We start from the raw sequence: 17,838 nt of genomic DNA, 5'->3' as shown, positions 1-17,838 counted from the left end.
GACGATACATTGGAGATAATATACGACAAACTACTAGAAATAATACAACATCATGAAACATATAAGAACCAGGAATGGATTTATAGCTGATTTTGAAAATGCATTTGATAAGTAAGGCTGGATTTTATTTATAAATGCCTGGATTTTTTTTCAATTTCGGTAAAAATAATGTATAGCAACCCCAGGTGTAAAATAGTAAATAACGACTACTTCTCAGAAGTTTTGAATTGTCAAGAGGAGTTAAACAAGAACAAAATCAGATCCAATAACAACATAGAGGATTAGAAATCCAAGGCTTAAAAACAAGGTGTCCATGTTATGCCGATGATGTATGCATGTATGTCGCAAGCTAGATCCCTGCAATGTCTCATTGAAGAGCTAGATGATTTTTCTGTACTCTCTGGACTAAACCTAATTATGATAAGTGTACAATATGTAACGGCTGATTTCCTCCTCTTCGTCTGAAGAGAGGTTGTACAGGATCGGACAAGACGCAGAGTGGTAATGTCCATTTTAATATAATCACCTGGACACGACAAAAAATACAAAATAACAAAGTTAGCCTTAACCGAAACAGTCCCGTGTGGACGGAAACACAGACACAGGAAACAACACCACAAACCAACAGTGAAAACAGGCAACCTAAATATGGTTCCAATCAGAGACAATGCAAAACACCTGTCTCTGATTAGAAACCATATCAGGCCAATTGACAAACCTAAACATAGAAACACATAACATAGACTGCCCCACCCCAACTCACGCCCTGACCCATACTAACTAAAGACAAAACAAAGGAAATAAAGGTCAGAACGGTGACACAATATTACGTATTGGATCTTAAAAAATACAACTTTTACATTACCCTGCAGTTTACCTATTAAAATGGGCTGATGGTGAAGTAGACATACTCGGTATTCATATCACAAAATATATAAATAAGCTCTCCACAATGAATTTCAATAGAAAACTTGTGTAAAAATAGACAAGATCCTGCAACCATGGAAAAATTGCCCTGATTAACTCCTTAGTCATATCTCAGTTTACTCACTTACTTTATGGCGCTGCCTACTCCTGATGATTCGTTTTTCAAAATCATATGAGCAATTTTTTTTTCGCTTTGTCTGAGACGCTAAACCAGACAAAATAAAGCGTGCCTATCTATATAATGAATTTGAATTGGTGGGTTGAGATGATTAAATATAACAGCACTAAACCTCTCTCTAAAAGGCTTCACTAATTCAAAAGTTTTATTTGAACCCTAATGGTTCTCAAGTAGATTACTAAGAAAAGCTCATCCATTGTTTAAAAATTGCCTTTTTGCCTTTGTGCCGATTGCCATGTCTCATTTTCAATTAATTGAAAATTGTACCTTTTTCAAAGGTAGCCCTGTTTCTGTCTCTAGGTTCAGGAATGGCTGAAAGTGCATAGCATTGATCTAAAATTGACCCTAGAAATAGTACTGTTAGGAATCTGGAGAGACCGGGTCAGTCAATTACTAATATACTAATACTCTTAGTAAAAGTATTTATCTTCAACTCGCAATCTGTGGATTCTATTTGATTAGATAGATTGAAATTGTACGTTAAGCATCACATCACAGTTTAAAGATATGTGTTGCGTAGAAAACCAAAGTGGGTGGCCAGCAGAGATAGATGGGATGGGCTGGGGGTTGGTATGTGGAAGTGGAGTTGCTGTGTGGAGGATTGATGATGGTCAAAGATAAAAGTTTTTTTTTAAAGTAAAAATAAAATATAATAAAAAGTACATTTGAATGACATGTGGAGTGCATCATCTGTGGATCTGTTTGGGCAGTATGCAAATTGGAGTGGGGTCTAGGGTTCTGGGATAATGTGTGTTGATGTGAGCCATTACCAGCCTTTCAAAAGCACTTCATGGCTACGGACGTGAGTGCTACGGGTCTGTAGTCATTTAGGCAGGTTGCCTTCGTGTTCTTGCGCACAGGGACTATGGTGATCTGCTTGAAACATGTTGGTATTACAGACTCAATCAGGGACATGTTGACAATGTCAGTGAAGACACCTGCCAGTTGGTCAGCACACATCCTGGTAATCCCCAGCAGCCTTGTGAATGTTGAACAGTTTAAAGGTCTTACGTCGGCTACGGAGAGCGTGATCACACAGTCGTCCGGAACAGCTGATGCTCTCATGCAATCCTCAGTGTTGCTTGCCTCGAAGCAAGCATAGAAGTTATTTAGCTCGTCTGGTAGSCTCGTGAAACTGGGCAGCTCGCRGCTGTGCTTGCCTTTGTAGTCTGTAATAGTTTGCAAGCCCTGCCACATAAGACGAGCGTCGGAGCCGGTSTAGTACGATTGACGCCCTATGGACTACTYTACWTGCACTTCATCATCTGCACATATATCACTCCAGTGTTAATGCTGAATTGTAATTATTTCGCCACTATGGCCTATTTATTGCCTTACCTCCTTAATCGTACTACATTTGCACACGCTATATATGGATTTTTCTATTGTGTTATTGACTGTACKYTTGTTTATCCCATGTGTAACTCTTTGTTGTTGTTTTTGTCACACTGCTTTGCTTTATCTTGGCCAGGTCGCAGTTGTAAATGAGAACTTGTTCTCAACTGGCCTACCTGGTTAAATAAAGGTAAAATTAAATCAATTGTGAGATCTCATTTGATGACTAATGATACTGTTTTGAATGAGTTAGCTGCTTTTGTAATATGTATTTTAAGTTGAGATGGTGTTAGTTCATATTGTAAAATAAATCTCATTAGATGACACATACTTGTTTGATGAAGTTATAAAAAATATATTTAAAGTTTTGATTTTGCAAGAGAAATGCAGTTTAGTGGGCTGCATTAGCTGTTTCGCAAAAGTAATCCCTGAATCGAGAAAAGTGTTCAAGCGATTGAAAAAAAACGGTAAAATGTTGTCTGTGGTTGAACTGGCTTTTCTAAAACTGGCCTGATCAATGCCCAGTACCCCTAGGGCCTCTACAACTTTTCCCAGGTTGCGTAAAATACCAGACCAGATGGTGTAAGAACAGGGTTTTCTTGGAATTTAGCTGGTCTGATGAACCTCTGATGGTCATGGAAAGTAAACTGAAGACATTTCTGTGGTTTTACTTTAATTGCCGTAATCCGACAACCGGTTTAGATAAGAGTGGATTCCAAAGATGGTCCAACCAACCCTGGCCTGACTAGTGACTCACTTTACTGCTTGTATATAAAGGACTGTTGCCTCTCCATACAGGGAGACAGACAGTAATGAGACTGAATCATACTAAGAGACAAGGACACAATCTCATAACAATAAACAGAGTAATATCTAATAAACTACTAATAGTTTATTTTGTTATTCGAGCTTAGGCTTCCAGCAGGACCATAGTTACTGTAACTCCAGCTTGTCTTAGGATCATACTACCTTGTCGTCTAGTTACTGGAACTCCAAAATGAAGATGAGCATCAGAATGTCAGACAGCTCTATCGGTGTGCTCCTGGCCCTCCTGACCATCACCGAGGGTGAGTTTATATTATCATTTACTCTATTATTACTTTGACTCAATGCATTGACACCCTATGGACATGAATATAATTCATATGCACAGTAAAATAAGTAAAGGTATCAAAATATAATGTTATACATGTTGTTTTATTGAACCTTTAACCAGGCAAGTCAATTAAGAACAAATGGTAACACCAGACGTATTAAAATGATGTGAAGTGTTGGTTAAAATAAGATCAACCAAAGAGGATTTTATAGAACACACTTTGCATTAAACCTGGTTACATTGTTAACAATCTGAGTAAGATTATAGTCATTATTACATAGATTATTGAGTTGATCAGAGTTCGATGTCAACCAGTCTAGATTCAGGTCACCCTTAATCACAAATTCAGATGTGACATTTTATGATAACAATTCAAAAATACAACCCAGAGAGCTAGCAATAGCAGATGGGGGTCTATAACAACAGGAGACAACTCAATTTAAGGATGCGCAAAGATTTATATTCAAAGCCAGATATTCAAATTGCTTGGGTTTGGAAATAGAAGTCAGAATGGTTGCCGAAAACATGCCTTTTATAGCAACACCACCACCCTTAAATTTGTGATATGACTGAAAAACATTGTAACCATCAATGCCAATGTTTTTGTCAGTGATAGATCTTTTGAGCCAGGTTTCAGAAAGCATAAATTCATGTAGGTCTGTGGTTTTTATCCTAATATTCACAAAATTGGAAGAAGAATTCTTACATTTATGTGCAGAAACGTCAGACCATTCTGACTTTCTAATTCAGATTGGGTAGAAATGTAAGGACCTGGGTTAAATTGCCCATTTCCTGACAGTAAAAGCAGCAAAATAACGGCAAGTCTAGATCGGATTTTTACAGACAGTACTAAAACCATAGTCCAGAGGAACCAGAGTCTTTAACACAGCATATTTCAAAAGGTATATACAATCCAGAGACATGGTTAAGTACCGAAATAACAATCCAGACATGCAAGCGTGCGGTTTCTCCTATGTCGAATGGGAAAAACGCACAGAGTTCTCCAGTGCAATAGCGGGGCAAGCGTATGATTTATCCCAGGACAAAACACAGAAAAATATGAAAAGTTCTCTGCATTTAAGGGGCATCGGGCAAGAGTCAAGGGTAGACAATAGCAACAATAAGTGAAGAAATACCTTTTAGAGAGAATTTGTATTTCTGAATGTACAGTATGTGCGTATCTGAGTAACGGCTACATCTACCTATTTAAATATAACTTTCAATCAAGCTAATCATGGCTCCCAATTAAAAGTGTTGTAACTCACAAGTTTTTTTTTTAATTACAGTAACAAGCAAGGAATGAAACAAACAAGCATTAGATCACATTTCTAATTGTAGACCAGTCTATTGAATGAATAATGCTCACCTTTCAAACATACATCAGTTATCATGTAATTCATAAAAATCCAAATAACTTCACAGATCTTCATTGTAAAGGGTTTAAACACTTTTTCTCATGCTTGTTCAATGAACCATATACAATTAATGAACATGCACCTGTGGAACGGGTGGTAGGCAATTAGACAGATGGTAGGCAATTAAGGTCACAGTTGTGAAAACTTAGGACACGAAAGAGGCCTTTCTACTGACTCTGAAAAACACCAAAAGAAAGATGCCCAGGGTCCCTGCTCATCTCTGTGAACGTGCCTTAGGAATACTGCAAGGAGGTTTGAGGACTGCAGATGTGGCCAGGGCAATAAATTATAATGTCTGTACTGTGAGACGCCTAAGACAGCGCTACAGGGAGACAGGACGGACAGCAGAACGTCCTCGCAGTGGCAGACCATGTGTAACAACACCTGCACAGGATTGGTACATCCGCACATCACACCTGTGGGACAGGTAAATGATGGCAACAACAACTGCCCGAGTTTCACCAGGAACGCACAATCCTTCCATCAGTCCTCAGACTGTCCGCAATAGGCTGAGAGAGGCTCATCCTGACATGACCCTCCAGCATGACAATGCTATCAGCCATACTGCTCGTTCTGTGCGTGATTTCCTGCAAGACAGGATTGTCAGTGTTCTGCCATGGCCAGCAAAGAGCCCGGATCTCAATCCCATTGAGCACATCTGGAACCTGTTGGATCGGAGGGTGAGGGCTAGGGCGATTCCCCACAGAAATGTCCAGGAACTTGCAGATGCCTCGGTGGAAGAGTGGGGAAACATCTCACAGCAAGAACTGGCAAATCTGGTGCAGTCCATGAGGAGGAGATAGTTAATGCTGTTAGTCACATGTCTGTGGAACKTGTTCCGTTTATGGAAAACGTTTATTGTTCCGTCTCAGTTGTTGACTCATACTCAGTTGTTGACTCATCATGTTCATACAAATATTTACACATGTTAAGTTTGCTGAAAATAAACCCAGTTGACAGTGAGAGGACGGTTCTTTTTTTGCTGAGTTTATTTTTGTATAATTTTTTATTTCACCTTTATTTAACCAGGTAGGCTAGTTGACAACAAGTTCTCATATGYACCTGYGACCTGGCCAAGATAAAGCATAGCAATTCGACACATACAACAACACAGAGTTACACATGGAATCAACAAAACATTCAGTCAATAATACAGTAGAAAAAAGAAAACAAAAAGTCTATATACAGTGATGAGGCAAATGAGGTAAGATAAGGGAGTTATAAGGCAAGAAATAGGCCATGGTGGCGAAGTAATTACAATATAGCAATTAAACACTGGAATGGTAGATGTGCAGAAGATGAATGTGCAAGAAGAGATACTGGGGTGCAAATGAGCAAGATAAATAAATAAATACAGTATGGGGATGAGGTAGATGGGCTGTTTACAGATGGGCTATGTACAGGTGCAGTGATCTGTGAGCTGCTCTGACAGCTGGTGCTTAAAGCTAGTGAGGGAGGTAAGGGTCTCCAGCTTCAGAGATTTTTGCAGTTCGTTCCAGTCATTGGCAGCAGAGAACTGTAAGGAAAGGCGACCAAAGGAAGAATTGGCTTTGGGGGTGACCAGTGAGATATACTGTACCTGCTGGAGTGCGTGCTATGAGTGGGTGCTGCTATGGTGACCAGTGAGCTGAGATAAGGCGGGGCTTTACCTAGCAGAGACTTGTAGATAACCTGTAGCCAGTGGGTTTGGCGACGAGTATGAAGCGAGGGCCAACCAACAAGAGCGTACAGGTCGCAGTGGTGGGTAGTGTATGGGGCTTTGGTGACAAAACGGATGGCACTGTGATAGAATGCATCCAATATGTTGAGTAGAGTGTTGGGGGCTATTTTATAGATCGCCGAAGTTGAGGTTCGGTAGGATGTTCAGTTTTACAAGGGTATGTTTGGCAGCATGAGTGAAGGATGCTTTGTTGCGATATAGGAAGACGATTCTAGATTTAATTTTGGATTGGAGATGCTTAATGTGAGTCTGGAAGGAGAGTTTACAGTCTAACCAGACACCTAGGTATTTGTACTTATCCACGTATTCTAAGTCAGAGCCGTCCAGAGTAGTGATGCTGGACGGGCGGGCAGGTGCGGGCAGGGATCGATTGAATAGCATGCATTTAGTTTGACTTGCATTTAAGAGCAGTTGGGAGGCCACGGAAGGAGAGTTGTATGGCATTGAAGCTCGTCTTGGGGTTTGTTAACACCGTGTCCAAAGAGGGGCCAGAGGTATACAGAATGGTTTCGTCTGCGTAGAGGTGGATCAGAGAATCRCCAGCAGCAAGAGCGACTGTCACGACTTCCTCCGAAGTCGGTCCCTCTCCTTGTTTGGGCGACGTTCKGCGGTCGACGTCACCGGTCTTCTAGCCATCGCCGATCCACCTTTCATTTTCCATTTGTTTTGTCTTGTCTTCCCACACACCTGGTTTCAATTCCATCATTACACGTTGTGTATTTAACCCTCTGTTTCCCCCATGTCCTTGTCCGGAATTGTTTATTGTAGTGCTTGTGCACGTTATGCTGGTGTGTGACGGGTTTTACCCATTGATTTATTTGTACTGTTTACTGTGGTTTTATTTATTAAACTACGCCGTTGTAAATCAGGTTTGCTCTCCTGCGCCTGACTTCCCTACCGCCAGTACGCACACCTTACAGCGACATCATTAATATATACAGAGAAGAGAATCGGCTCGAGAATTGAACCCTGTGGCACCCCCATAGAGACTGCCAGAGGTCCGGACAACAGGCCCTCCGATTTGACACACTGAACTCTATCAGAGAAGTAGTTGGTAAACCAGGCGAGGCAATCATTTGAGAAACCAAGGCTGTCGAGTCTGCCAATAAGAATGTGGTGATTGACAGAGTCGAAAGCCTTGGCCAGGTCGATGAATACGGCTGCACAGTAATGTCTCTTATCGATGGCGGTTGTGATATCGTTTAGGACCTTGAGYGTGGCTGAGGTGCACCCATGACCAGCTCTGAAACCAGATTGCATAGCGGAGAAGGTACGGTGGGATTCGAAATGGTCCGTAATCTGTTTGTTAAGGGGAGAGGGTTCAGATTGTCTAGCCCAGCTGATTTGTAGGGGTCCAGATTTTGCAGCTCTTTCAGAATATCAGCTATCTGGATTTGGGTGAAGGAGAAATGGTGGGGGCTTGGGCGGGTTGCTGTGGAGGGTGCCAGGCAGTTGACTGGGTAGGGGTAGCCAGGTGGAAAGCATGGCCAGCTGTAGAGAAATGCTTATTGAAATTCTCAATTATAGTGGATTTATCGGTGGTAACAGTGTTTCCTAGCCTCAGAGCAGTGGGCAGCTGGGAGGAGGTGCTCTTATTCTCCATGGACTTTACAGTGTCCCAGAACTTTGAGTTTGTAATACAGAATGCAAATTTCTGTTTGAAAAAGCTAGCCTTAGCTTTCCTAACTGCCTGTGTGTATTTGTTCCTAACTTCCCTGAAAAGTTGCATATCACGTTGGCTTTTCGATGCTAATGCAGAACGCCACAGGATGTTTTTGTGCTGGTCAAGGGCAGACGGGTCTGGAGGGAACCAAGGACTATATCTATTCCTGGTTCTACATTTTTTGAATGGAGCATGCTTATTTAAGATGGTGAGGAAGGCACTTTTAAAGAATAACCAGGCATCCTCTACTGATGGGATGAGGTCAATTTATAATGGAAGTGTAATTCAAATCAAAGGTGAAACTGTGTGACTGTTTATTCAGCTYTTTAGGATTTGATTCAAGCCTTGTCTGTGTCACGCCCTGACCTTAGAGAGCCTTTTTATTTATCTATTTGGTTAGGTCAGGGTGTGATTTGGGTGGGCATTCTCGTTTTCTATTTCTTTGTTGGCCGGGTATGGTTCCCAATCAGAGGCAGCTGTCTGTCGTTATCTCTGATTGGGAATCATACTTAGGCAGACTGTCTTTCCACCCTAGCTTGTGGGATGTTGTTTTTGCAGAGCAGCTGTATAGCCCTGCAGAACATAACGTTTGTTTTTTTCCTTTGTTGTTTTTTGTGATCATTCAAATAAAGTACGATGAACACTTCCCACGCTGCGCTTTGGTCTCATTCCGACGACGGACGTAACAGTCCGTTTCATTTGAACGGTGGGACGATTCTTTGAAAGCTGTCGCTTCCTAACATGTCAGTCCAATTGCCCAGCCCATGCATCTGCACACTCGTTTTGCAAGCAGGGATGCTCGGTCCTTGCCAGGTGGGCAGAGTTAGCACTCGATTTCAAACGTAGAGAAACTCTGAATGCCCCACTCAGAACCTATGGCGATACTTGCTATTAGGGGTGGAATTGAAAACAAAACAACAAAGACACGTGGCAAAGAGAAACATTGAAGGATAAAACTTTTGATAATTGATTTCAGCATATTTAGCAAACCGGGGCACTGGGTGAGCTAAACTAAATCGAAAGCATCCCTAGACTGCGGCATCCTGGGTGGAGCAATATGATTGACATGTTATAGGCAAGCGACAGCTTTAAAATGAAAGTCCCACCATTCAAATGGAACAGACATCGCCTGAATCAGCCTAAAGAGCTGAACAAACAGACAGTGTTACCTTTGATTTGACTTACACTCCAATTACATTACATGAGAGGTGTGCATTTCATTTGACTGTTGGGCTTTTCATGAGTTGAACCATGGTCATGTGAACTAACTGTTAATGATTTGATGTGAAAGATGAATTTGTTCATGAAAGAGACTGGACTACAGTGTGTTGTTTGATTCGAAGCTTTTCAAGTTTCAAGTTTTTAATGTCACATGCACAAAAACAGTCATGCCTTTCTTTTTTGCTCTTTCCAACAATATCAGTAGTACTGTAAAACAAGTAAAGTAGAAGAAATACACGAGAAACAGAAATAAGAAGAAAGTAAGTAAGCTACAGTACATATATATATATTCAAGGTCAGTTCCAGGGTCAGTGCCAATACCGTATTTACAGTGGAGTGGGAGTGTTAGATATGTAAGGCGACTAGGCATCATGACATATGATAAACAGAGTAGCAGCGGCGTATATTATGATTGTATGTGTGTATGTGCATGTGTGTAGAGTCAGTTTGAACGTGTGCGCGTGTTGTGTGTGTGTGTGTGAGCAAGTGAAGTGTGTGTGTTAGTGTTTGTGTGTGTTGGAGTGTCAGTGTGAGTGAGCGTATGAGTGTGCGTACAGTCAGTGCAAAAATCAAATAGAAGGGTCAGTGCAGATAGTCTGTGTAGCCATGTTGTTGGCTATTTAGCAGTCTTATGGCTTGGCGATAGAAGCTGTTAGGAGCCGTGATAGAAGCTGTTCAGGAGCCTGTTGGTGTCAGACTTGTTGCTCTGGTACCGCTTGCCGTGCGGAATCAGAGTTATCAGTCTAGGGCGTCGGTGTCTGGAGTCTTTAACAATTAAAAGCTCGCTTCTTTCATTCACATTTTTGTGACTTCCACCCCTCACACCCAATATGATGTAGTCTAAAACTGACCTCTGACCTTCTACAGGGATGAGCCTAAGTGACTTGGGGTCAGACTTACGTTGTCGCTGCATCCAGATGGAGAGGCGTCGGATTGGTAAACTCATCGACAAGGTAGAGATGTCCCCTCCCAGCTCTCACTGCAAAGACACAGAGATCATGTGAGTTCAGACTACCGACTTAAATCATGCTAACCCTAAAATATGACTGTTATATATAAGTTGATATTGATATGGGTTTTAAATCATGTTGATATCAACTATGGCCATCTTATATGAATCATATTTAATTAAGTTAGTGCTGACAAAAATATGTTATGTTGACTATCTTAAATTATGCTTATAGTCGAGTTATAACACTAACACCGACTCTAAAATATGGTTATTATACAATGTTCACATTCAGATATTTACCTTAAATTATTCTATGCGAGTCCTTGCTTACTAACGTCCTATTTAATTTACAAAAGCTGATTTAGCTCTAGGTTGTGATAATGTTAGTTCCAGGTTGTGGTAATATTAGTTCTGTTTCTGACTGTACTGTGTGCCTGTCTTGCAGAGCCACTCTGAAGGGGAGCGGTAAGGAGATATGTTTGGAYGTCAGCGCTCCCTGGGTCAAGAAGATCATTGAGCAGATACTGGCCAAGCACAAGAGAAACTCATACAGCCCAAAGACCTGGAATAAACGAGCCAGGTAAAACAACAAAATGTTTGTCTGTCTACCTATCCACTCATTTGGAAAAGGGTCTACAGTATATGAATCATATACAGATGCTGGCAAATATATTGGCACCCTTGCACTTTTATTAAATTCCCTATTTCTTCTAAAATAAGTTGAAAACTGGGTCACCACACCTTGTTATTTGATCTCCAACATAAGAGAATCTATTTTATTTTTGTAAACGTAAGTTTAYAATTTTTATTTAATAAAGACAAAATTATTGGCACCCCGGAGCAATTACTTGGTTACACAGACTTTGGCGCAGACAAATACTTCTTGTAGCCATCAATTAGCTTGCTGCACCTTTCTACAGACAATCTGGCCCACYTTTCAGCTGCAAACTGCTCTTAAATATTTTAGGGGTGCCCTCCACCAACTGCTGTTTTCAGATCTCGCCGAAGGATGTGATTCCGATCTAGACTCTTCGCTGGCCACCAGAACTATCAAGGCACAAGGCGAGATCCAGATGCAGACACAGGAGGCTTACAATGTTTATTAATCCAAAAAGGGGTAGGCAAGAGAATGGTCGTGTACAGGCAAAAGGTCAAAACCAGTTCAGAGTCCAATAGGTACCGAAGGGCAGGTAGATTCAAGGTCAGGGGGAAAAAAACATGCTGGTTGACTTGACTAAACATACAAGATGAACTGGCACAGAGAGACAGGAAACACAGGTATAAATACACTGGGGAAAATAAGCGACACCTGGAGGGGGTGGAGACAATCACAGGGACAGGTGAAACAGATCAGGGCGTGACAAGAACAGTCCAGCATCGCTTCTTAACCATTCCTGGGTGCTTTTTGATGTGTGTTGTTTGGGGTCGTTCTCCAGCTGGAAGACCCACAACCTTCAATGGAGACACTGGCTTGAACATTGGACTAGAAAACACTTGATAATCTGCTTATTTTATGATGCTTTGCGCACATTCAATGCCCCCTGTACCAGACGCAGCAAAGCAATCCCACAGCATTATCAAACCTCCCCTCTCTTTGATTGCAGGGAGGGTGTTCTTTTCATTGAATGCTTGAATTTCTCGTCAGTAAACACTGATTTGTATCGCCAAAGAGCTCTAATTTTGTTTAACTGGTCCGCAGAACATTTCCCCCAGGATTTAGGCTTGTTAAGTGGGTTTTTGAGAGGTTTATTCAGGCTTTCTGGTGCCTCCTTCAGTAGTGGGGTCTTCCTATGTTTACCAACAACCAAATGAAGCATTCAAAGAAAATAACACCTTCCCTACAATCAATTATAAGAAGGGTTCAATAATGCTGTGGGGTTGCTTTTCTGCCTCTGGYACTGAGAGCCTTTATTAATGTGTGAAATCATCAGATTATCAAGGTGTGTTGGAGTGCAATGCTACAATAAGAATGTGTGAAAATACAATAAGGTGTGGAGACAAAAAAAAACTTATTTTAAAAGAAATAGGGAATTAAAAAAGTGCAAAGGTGCCCATATATTTGTCCGCAACTGTAAGTAACATATACGTGGTATATGAAGTAGGCCACAATCGTACACAGGCAGAATACAAGAACCAGATGTTTTATTTATGTTTTCACATTTCACATTAAAAATGTAATACAGATGCAGTCAAATATATTGGCACCCTTTCATGATTGACTATTTCTTCTAAAATACATTTGTTTGATTTACAACAGCACAGGACCAAGAAAAAAATGTCTAAACTGAAATTTAGATTTTTTTCACTTCAAATTCAGAAAATGGCCTGGGACTATGGATCGATCTCCATCCGCTCGTTAGACACCACTAGCCCAATTTTGACGAAACTTGGGTGAATGATGCATTTTGCCATAGAGATCCGACATTTACAAAATTACAATGATTGGCCCAAGGCGGGAGCTACAGTATAGTAATTAACTGAAAATCGTTAGTTACACACGATATTTCAATTGGCCCAAGGGGGCGGGGGCTCTGCATCATTCGTGGGCGACGACAAGTTTACTGTTGCCTTGTTTAAAATTAGCTTGGAGGCAATGACTCTTGTTTATTGTGTAATTTATCTCACCTGTGGTAAGTTACAGGTGCCTACAGGTAAAAACACCCTTCAGACAGTATTGCAAAAAAAAAAACGGAACATTCTGCTCCGTTGCACTCCATTGTAAAGTACAATGGTAGCAATATATCTTACCACATCTGTGCATGTTTTTTTAATAGGAAGTAGACCATGATCATATAAGATCTATCCATCCATTCATCCAACCACCATACTTATGTAATAAAATATGCCTAAATATGACTGTTTCTTACCCACAGCAAGAAGCCTTGAAACCCAGACTTTCATTGACTTGATCAATGCTATCAAGAGCTACTTCGCACACAGGGAGAGATTTCAGTGCTACTGCCTTTAAAATGGATGGACTGCATTTACATAGTACTTACCTAGTGCTGGAAGTTCCCACCTTTTCCACCACCAATGTGTAGCATCCTTTAAGTTGGTTAAGTTGCCATCATTTATCCTACACTCTGTGACAGGACTCTCTTACACTGCATCTCACCCGATGGGTGTCACGTTGCTGTATGTGGTTTGTCATTTGTTATGTTGCTGACTCACGTGCCCAGAAAGTAATTGCCCATCAGAGATAAATAACGTTTCTTGAATTGAATACTGTTGAATCGAGTCTAGTGTTCAGAGTTGGGGTCACAGAATCTATCCTACTGACATCTACTGCATGTACAGTACCTACAACAGTGGCTGTTTCATTCAGAATTGAAAGAAGTAAATGATTTTGGATCTTGATATGTGTATTTTGTTTAATCAAAAGACAAAGATATTGGTAAAGTAATTAAATACTTTTTGGTTGCAAACATTCACCAAGAAGACACATTCAAAAAGAGTGGTTTGTTTAAGAACGACCCCTCACTATGTGGTTGGCAATCAAGCGACTTGGATTCGATTCCCACCGGTTACAGAAGTAGCAAATGTATACCTCACAGCAGAAGTTGCCTTTATGTTCCCTTTTTTGAAGTAGAAATACACAGAAAAATACTCCATGGCTATGTCTCAAAATTGGCCTAAACCTTTCAACATATATTACCACAATATCACCCAAGAATATCTGTGTTTGACTTATTTGTCTGTTTCATATAATATTGGGTTACAATTTGGAAAACTATCACTTGAACAACATTTATTTGGCATAACAAAATCCTTTCTACTCTATATTTTTTCAACTTAAATGTATGTTTCCAACATACTCATATCTAATTCAATTTTTCGCTGCTGGTCAAAATGTGGCGTTAAGTCATCGTTTCCTGATCTGCTTTTTCTTTCAGAATACAAAAAAATGTAGAAATACTTGCACTGTACTTGAGTGAAGAAAATATACAACATTAAGGCTGCTTTTCTTTGTTTCTTAGGATTCACTATTCTCAAACATTAAATCCAAATTGAATGAATGTATTCAATGCTCTCCCTGCACTCTTCAATGTCAATTTTCTCATCTTACAATCAATATCCTAATTGTTTTTATATTGATAGAACAATTGAACCTTGTGTGTAGCTTACTGTTTTATAAAAGTATTTTTGGGTTAGCTATTGTACTTGTCTTTTGCCCTTTTTTCCTGCAATATGAACCAAAGTTGCATTGTGTACATCTCTACCACAAGTTAGTGTAGATTAGGATAATTGTATTCCCTATATTAAAACAATGTGCAGGTTTACACCTTTTGCTTTTGACTGATCCTCCAAAGCTGACAGACTATCACAACTATCACACAAGAGAATGCCAAGAGTGTGCAAAGCTGTCACAAAGGCAAAGGGTGGCTACTTTGAAGAATCTAAAATATTACATATATTTAGATTTGTTTAACACTTTCTTTGGTTACTACATGATTCCATATGTGTTATTTCATAGTTTTGATGTCTTCACTATTATTCTACAATGTAGAAAATAGTAAAAATATAGAAAAACCCTTGAATGAGTTGTGTCCAAATTTTTGACTGGTACTGTATATATTTGCATATATATCACAATATAGATCAATACATGGTTTCATTTTCCAATAATTCATTAATTTAGTAACACCATCCTCATAAGTTATAATATTAAGACACTGCACCGTAAACCTACTGCCTATCAATAGGCTAATGACGCCATCTACTGGCAAATGTTGCATTGAAATTGTGCAGTAATGCAACAACACCAATGAATAACAGATGACTTGCTGGCATGGCCCTTTCTGTTTATGTAGGCATCCCCTGACGGTAATCTGGGTGCCATCTATACACCCAATCACCCCAAGGAACCTCGCCTTTCTCTCAAATGCGGCCTCTACCACTGGCAGCTGCTCAACAGAAGGCCACTTCACATAGTCAGATACCAGCTAGGTATGGTCTGTGACCACTTGAATGAAGTGAAAGATGAAACAGTCCGCCACTCCCCTGAAACATTCCTGGTTGGCTATCAGCCACAGGGAGGCCAATACCCTATTTTCAATGGGTCCACCTCTATGAGGAACTGGAGGAGCCAAGTACTCACACACTATCTGGAACAAAGAAAATTAAGAATAATTTAGCTCTGTCTTTCAGCTGAGAACACTTAGTCTTAAGCTTCCAACTCCAGTCAGTGTGCAACAGCCAGCTCATGTTTACAAACATCTGCACAGGGATTGCTGGTTCTGTGCACAATGCCAGAGTGTACAGGACCATCGACCTCAAGGCCCAATACCATCTCCCCGGGGATTCTGCGTACCCCCTGAGTGTGGACTTAATTGTCCCAATCAGAAACAACGGCCACCTTGAAGATGAGTAAAGCATTTCAACCAGGTCCACAGTTCAACAGGTGGACACATTGAGAGGGCGTTTGGGCTACTCAAGTGGAGGAGCCTGCAGCACTTGGACATGTTCCTTCTAAACAAAGTACCCTATGTGATTGCCAGTACATGTGTTCTCCACAACTTGGTCCTGATCCTTGAAGGGACCCCAGAGGAAATACCAGTGGAGGCCCCCATTGACCCCTTCCCTGACCATGCACTAGACCCCCAATGGCAGCTGTTCGACAGGCAGCAATGCTGAAGAGGGACAACCTGAGCTACAATACACATCTAAAAATCAAAAACACATATAATACTCAACCGCACACATTAGTGGTACATAACCACATTTAATCAATAATATATTGGAAAACATTACAAAAATGTTTGTGTGCACACCCAAGGTAACAAAGCCAGTTATTTAAGTTTCCATTTGAACAAAACATGTTCCAAAACAATTAGTTATGAACGATTTCAGTTAAACATACGATCAAGAAAAATCTCAGGAGAATTAATTATTTGTGTACAATTAACCAATCACAATAGACATGACAATTAGTTAACACAGAATTCAGTTAAACATACAATCAAGGAAYATTTTAGGAGAATTAATTATTAGTGTACAATAAATAAATCGATTTAGGCTACTGTTCTTCGAAATTCTGTATTGCAGTGGTGAACTGTTTAAGAATATCGTTCCTCTCACTCTGTGCTTGAAGTATTTGTTTCTGAAGTGCGAGGATATTGTCCAGTTTTGCCTCAATGGCAATGGTCTTCTTTTGGGGTTGAGTGTGGGGAGTGGTGTTTTTTATTTTACCTGTGTTGTAGTAGAGGGAGATGGTATCAGTGTTGGCGTGCTCTGTGTGGGGTGTCTGTGGATGTGCTGGGTTTAGTGACAGTGTAATTAGTATTGTATGCTGTATGTTGTGTGTGTATGTAGTGATGTTTTGGTGGGTGTGGGTTGTAGTGTGAGTGTTGTGGGTGACAGTGTGAGGGTTACGTGTCGGAAAATATGATATAATGACTGCGGGGGTCACCGCAGGATCACCAAAGAGGACCACCTCCATGATGGTGTAGAACTCCCACTTCCCACTTCCTTCTCCCCTGCCCCGTCTTCTAATGCCCATCAATGATTACCTTGTACCTGTGTGACACAATATGGCATCATGGGTGAACATGAACAATAGTTACATGACACTAAGCACCAGCAGCTGCTCTCCCTCTTTCAGTGTGTGTGTGCGTGCGTGCGTGCGTGCGTGTGTAAGTAAGTAATTTAAATAGTGAGCGAACAAGCCAACAATAGGAAAGAAAGAGGAAAAAGGAAAGAGGAGAAAGACAAAGAGAGGTTGATGATACATACAAACACACACTTGTGCTTCAGACTCCTCCACTTCGCATCGCATGTCTCCCAGGTTGCAGTATAACTTTTCTCTTGCAGCATTCAAGCTACAATTTCCCAAGCCTCTCTCTTCTTGATCACGTGGCTCTCAAATTTGTCTTTAGAATTTCTCTATGTATCGCTCAGCAGCATTACAGATGAGTAGGTCTAGTTAAATCCTAAAATAGAACAAAACAAATGTAATTAGATAACAGTTCGCCTAGCTAGGTTAGCTAACGTTAGCCAGCTAAGCTAGCTATCTAGCTAGTAAGACGAGGCTGCTAAAGTTTATAGTTGGCTAATGTAGCTAGCTAGTTTCTTTGCTAAATATGAAAAAAAGTAAATTGAGCAACACAATAAAATGCATCATAACAACATGCAAGATTTGCTAGCGTTTAATTACAAGTTAATTGACAAATAGTGCCTTTGCTCACCTATAGCGCTTCCGCAGTTCAAATCAAATCAAATCAAATTTTATATGTCACATACACATGGTTAGCAGATGTTAATGCGAGTGTAGCAAAATGCTTGTGCTTCTAGTTCCGACAATGCAGTAATAACCAACAAGTAATCTAACCTAA

At 40.5% G+C, this 17,838-nt stretch overlaps 1 protein-coding gene across 1 annotated transcript; it reads left to right on the top strand.

The window, feature by feature from the left end:
• Positions 1-3,240: 3,240 nt before the first annotated feature.
• On the top strand, positions 3,241-15,033 carry LOC111982600 (interleukin-8-like). The gene is made up of 4 exons (XM_024014193.2): positions 3,241-3,507; positions 10,423-10,555; positions 10,953-11,087; positions 13,381-15,033. Exons 1-4 carry the CDS (start codon positions 3,438-3,440, stop codon positions 13,391-13,393), a joined length of 351 nt encoding a protein of 116 aa, XP_023869961.1. The 5' UTR covers positions 3,241-3,437; the 3' UTR covers positions 13,394-15,033.
• Positions 15,034-17,838: the final 2,805 nt, after the last annotated feature.

The sequence above is a fragment of the Salvelinus sp. IW2-2015 genome, linkage group LG22, assembly GCF_002910315.2.
Source record: "Salvelinus sp. IW2-2015 linkage group LG22, ASM291031v2, whole genome shotgun sequence".
Lineage (NCBI taxonomy): Eukaryota > Metazoa > Chordata > Actinopteri > Salmoniformes > Salmonidae > Salvelinus > Salvelinus sp. IW2-2015.
This window is presented reverse-complemented; position numbering and strand designations above follow the sequence as displayed.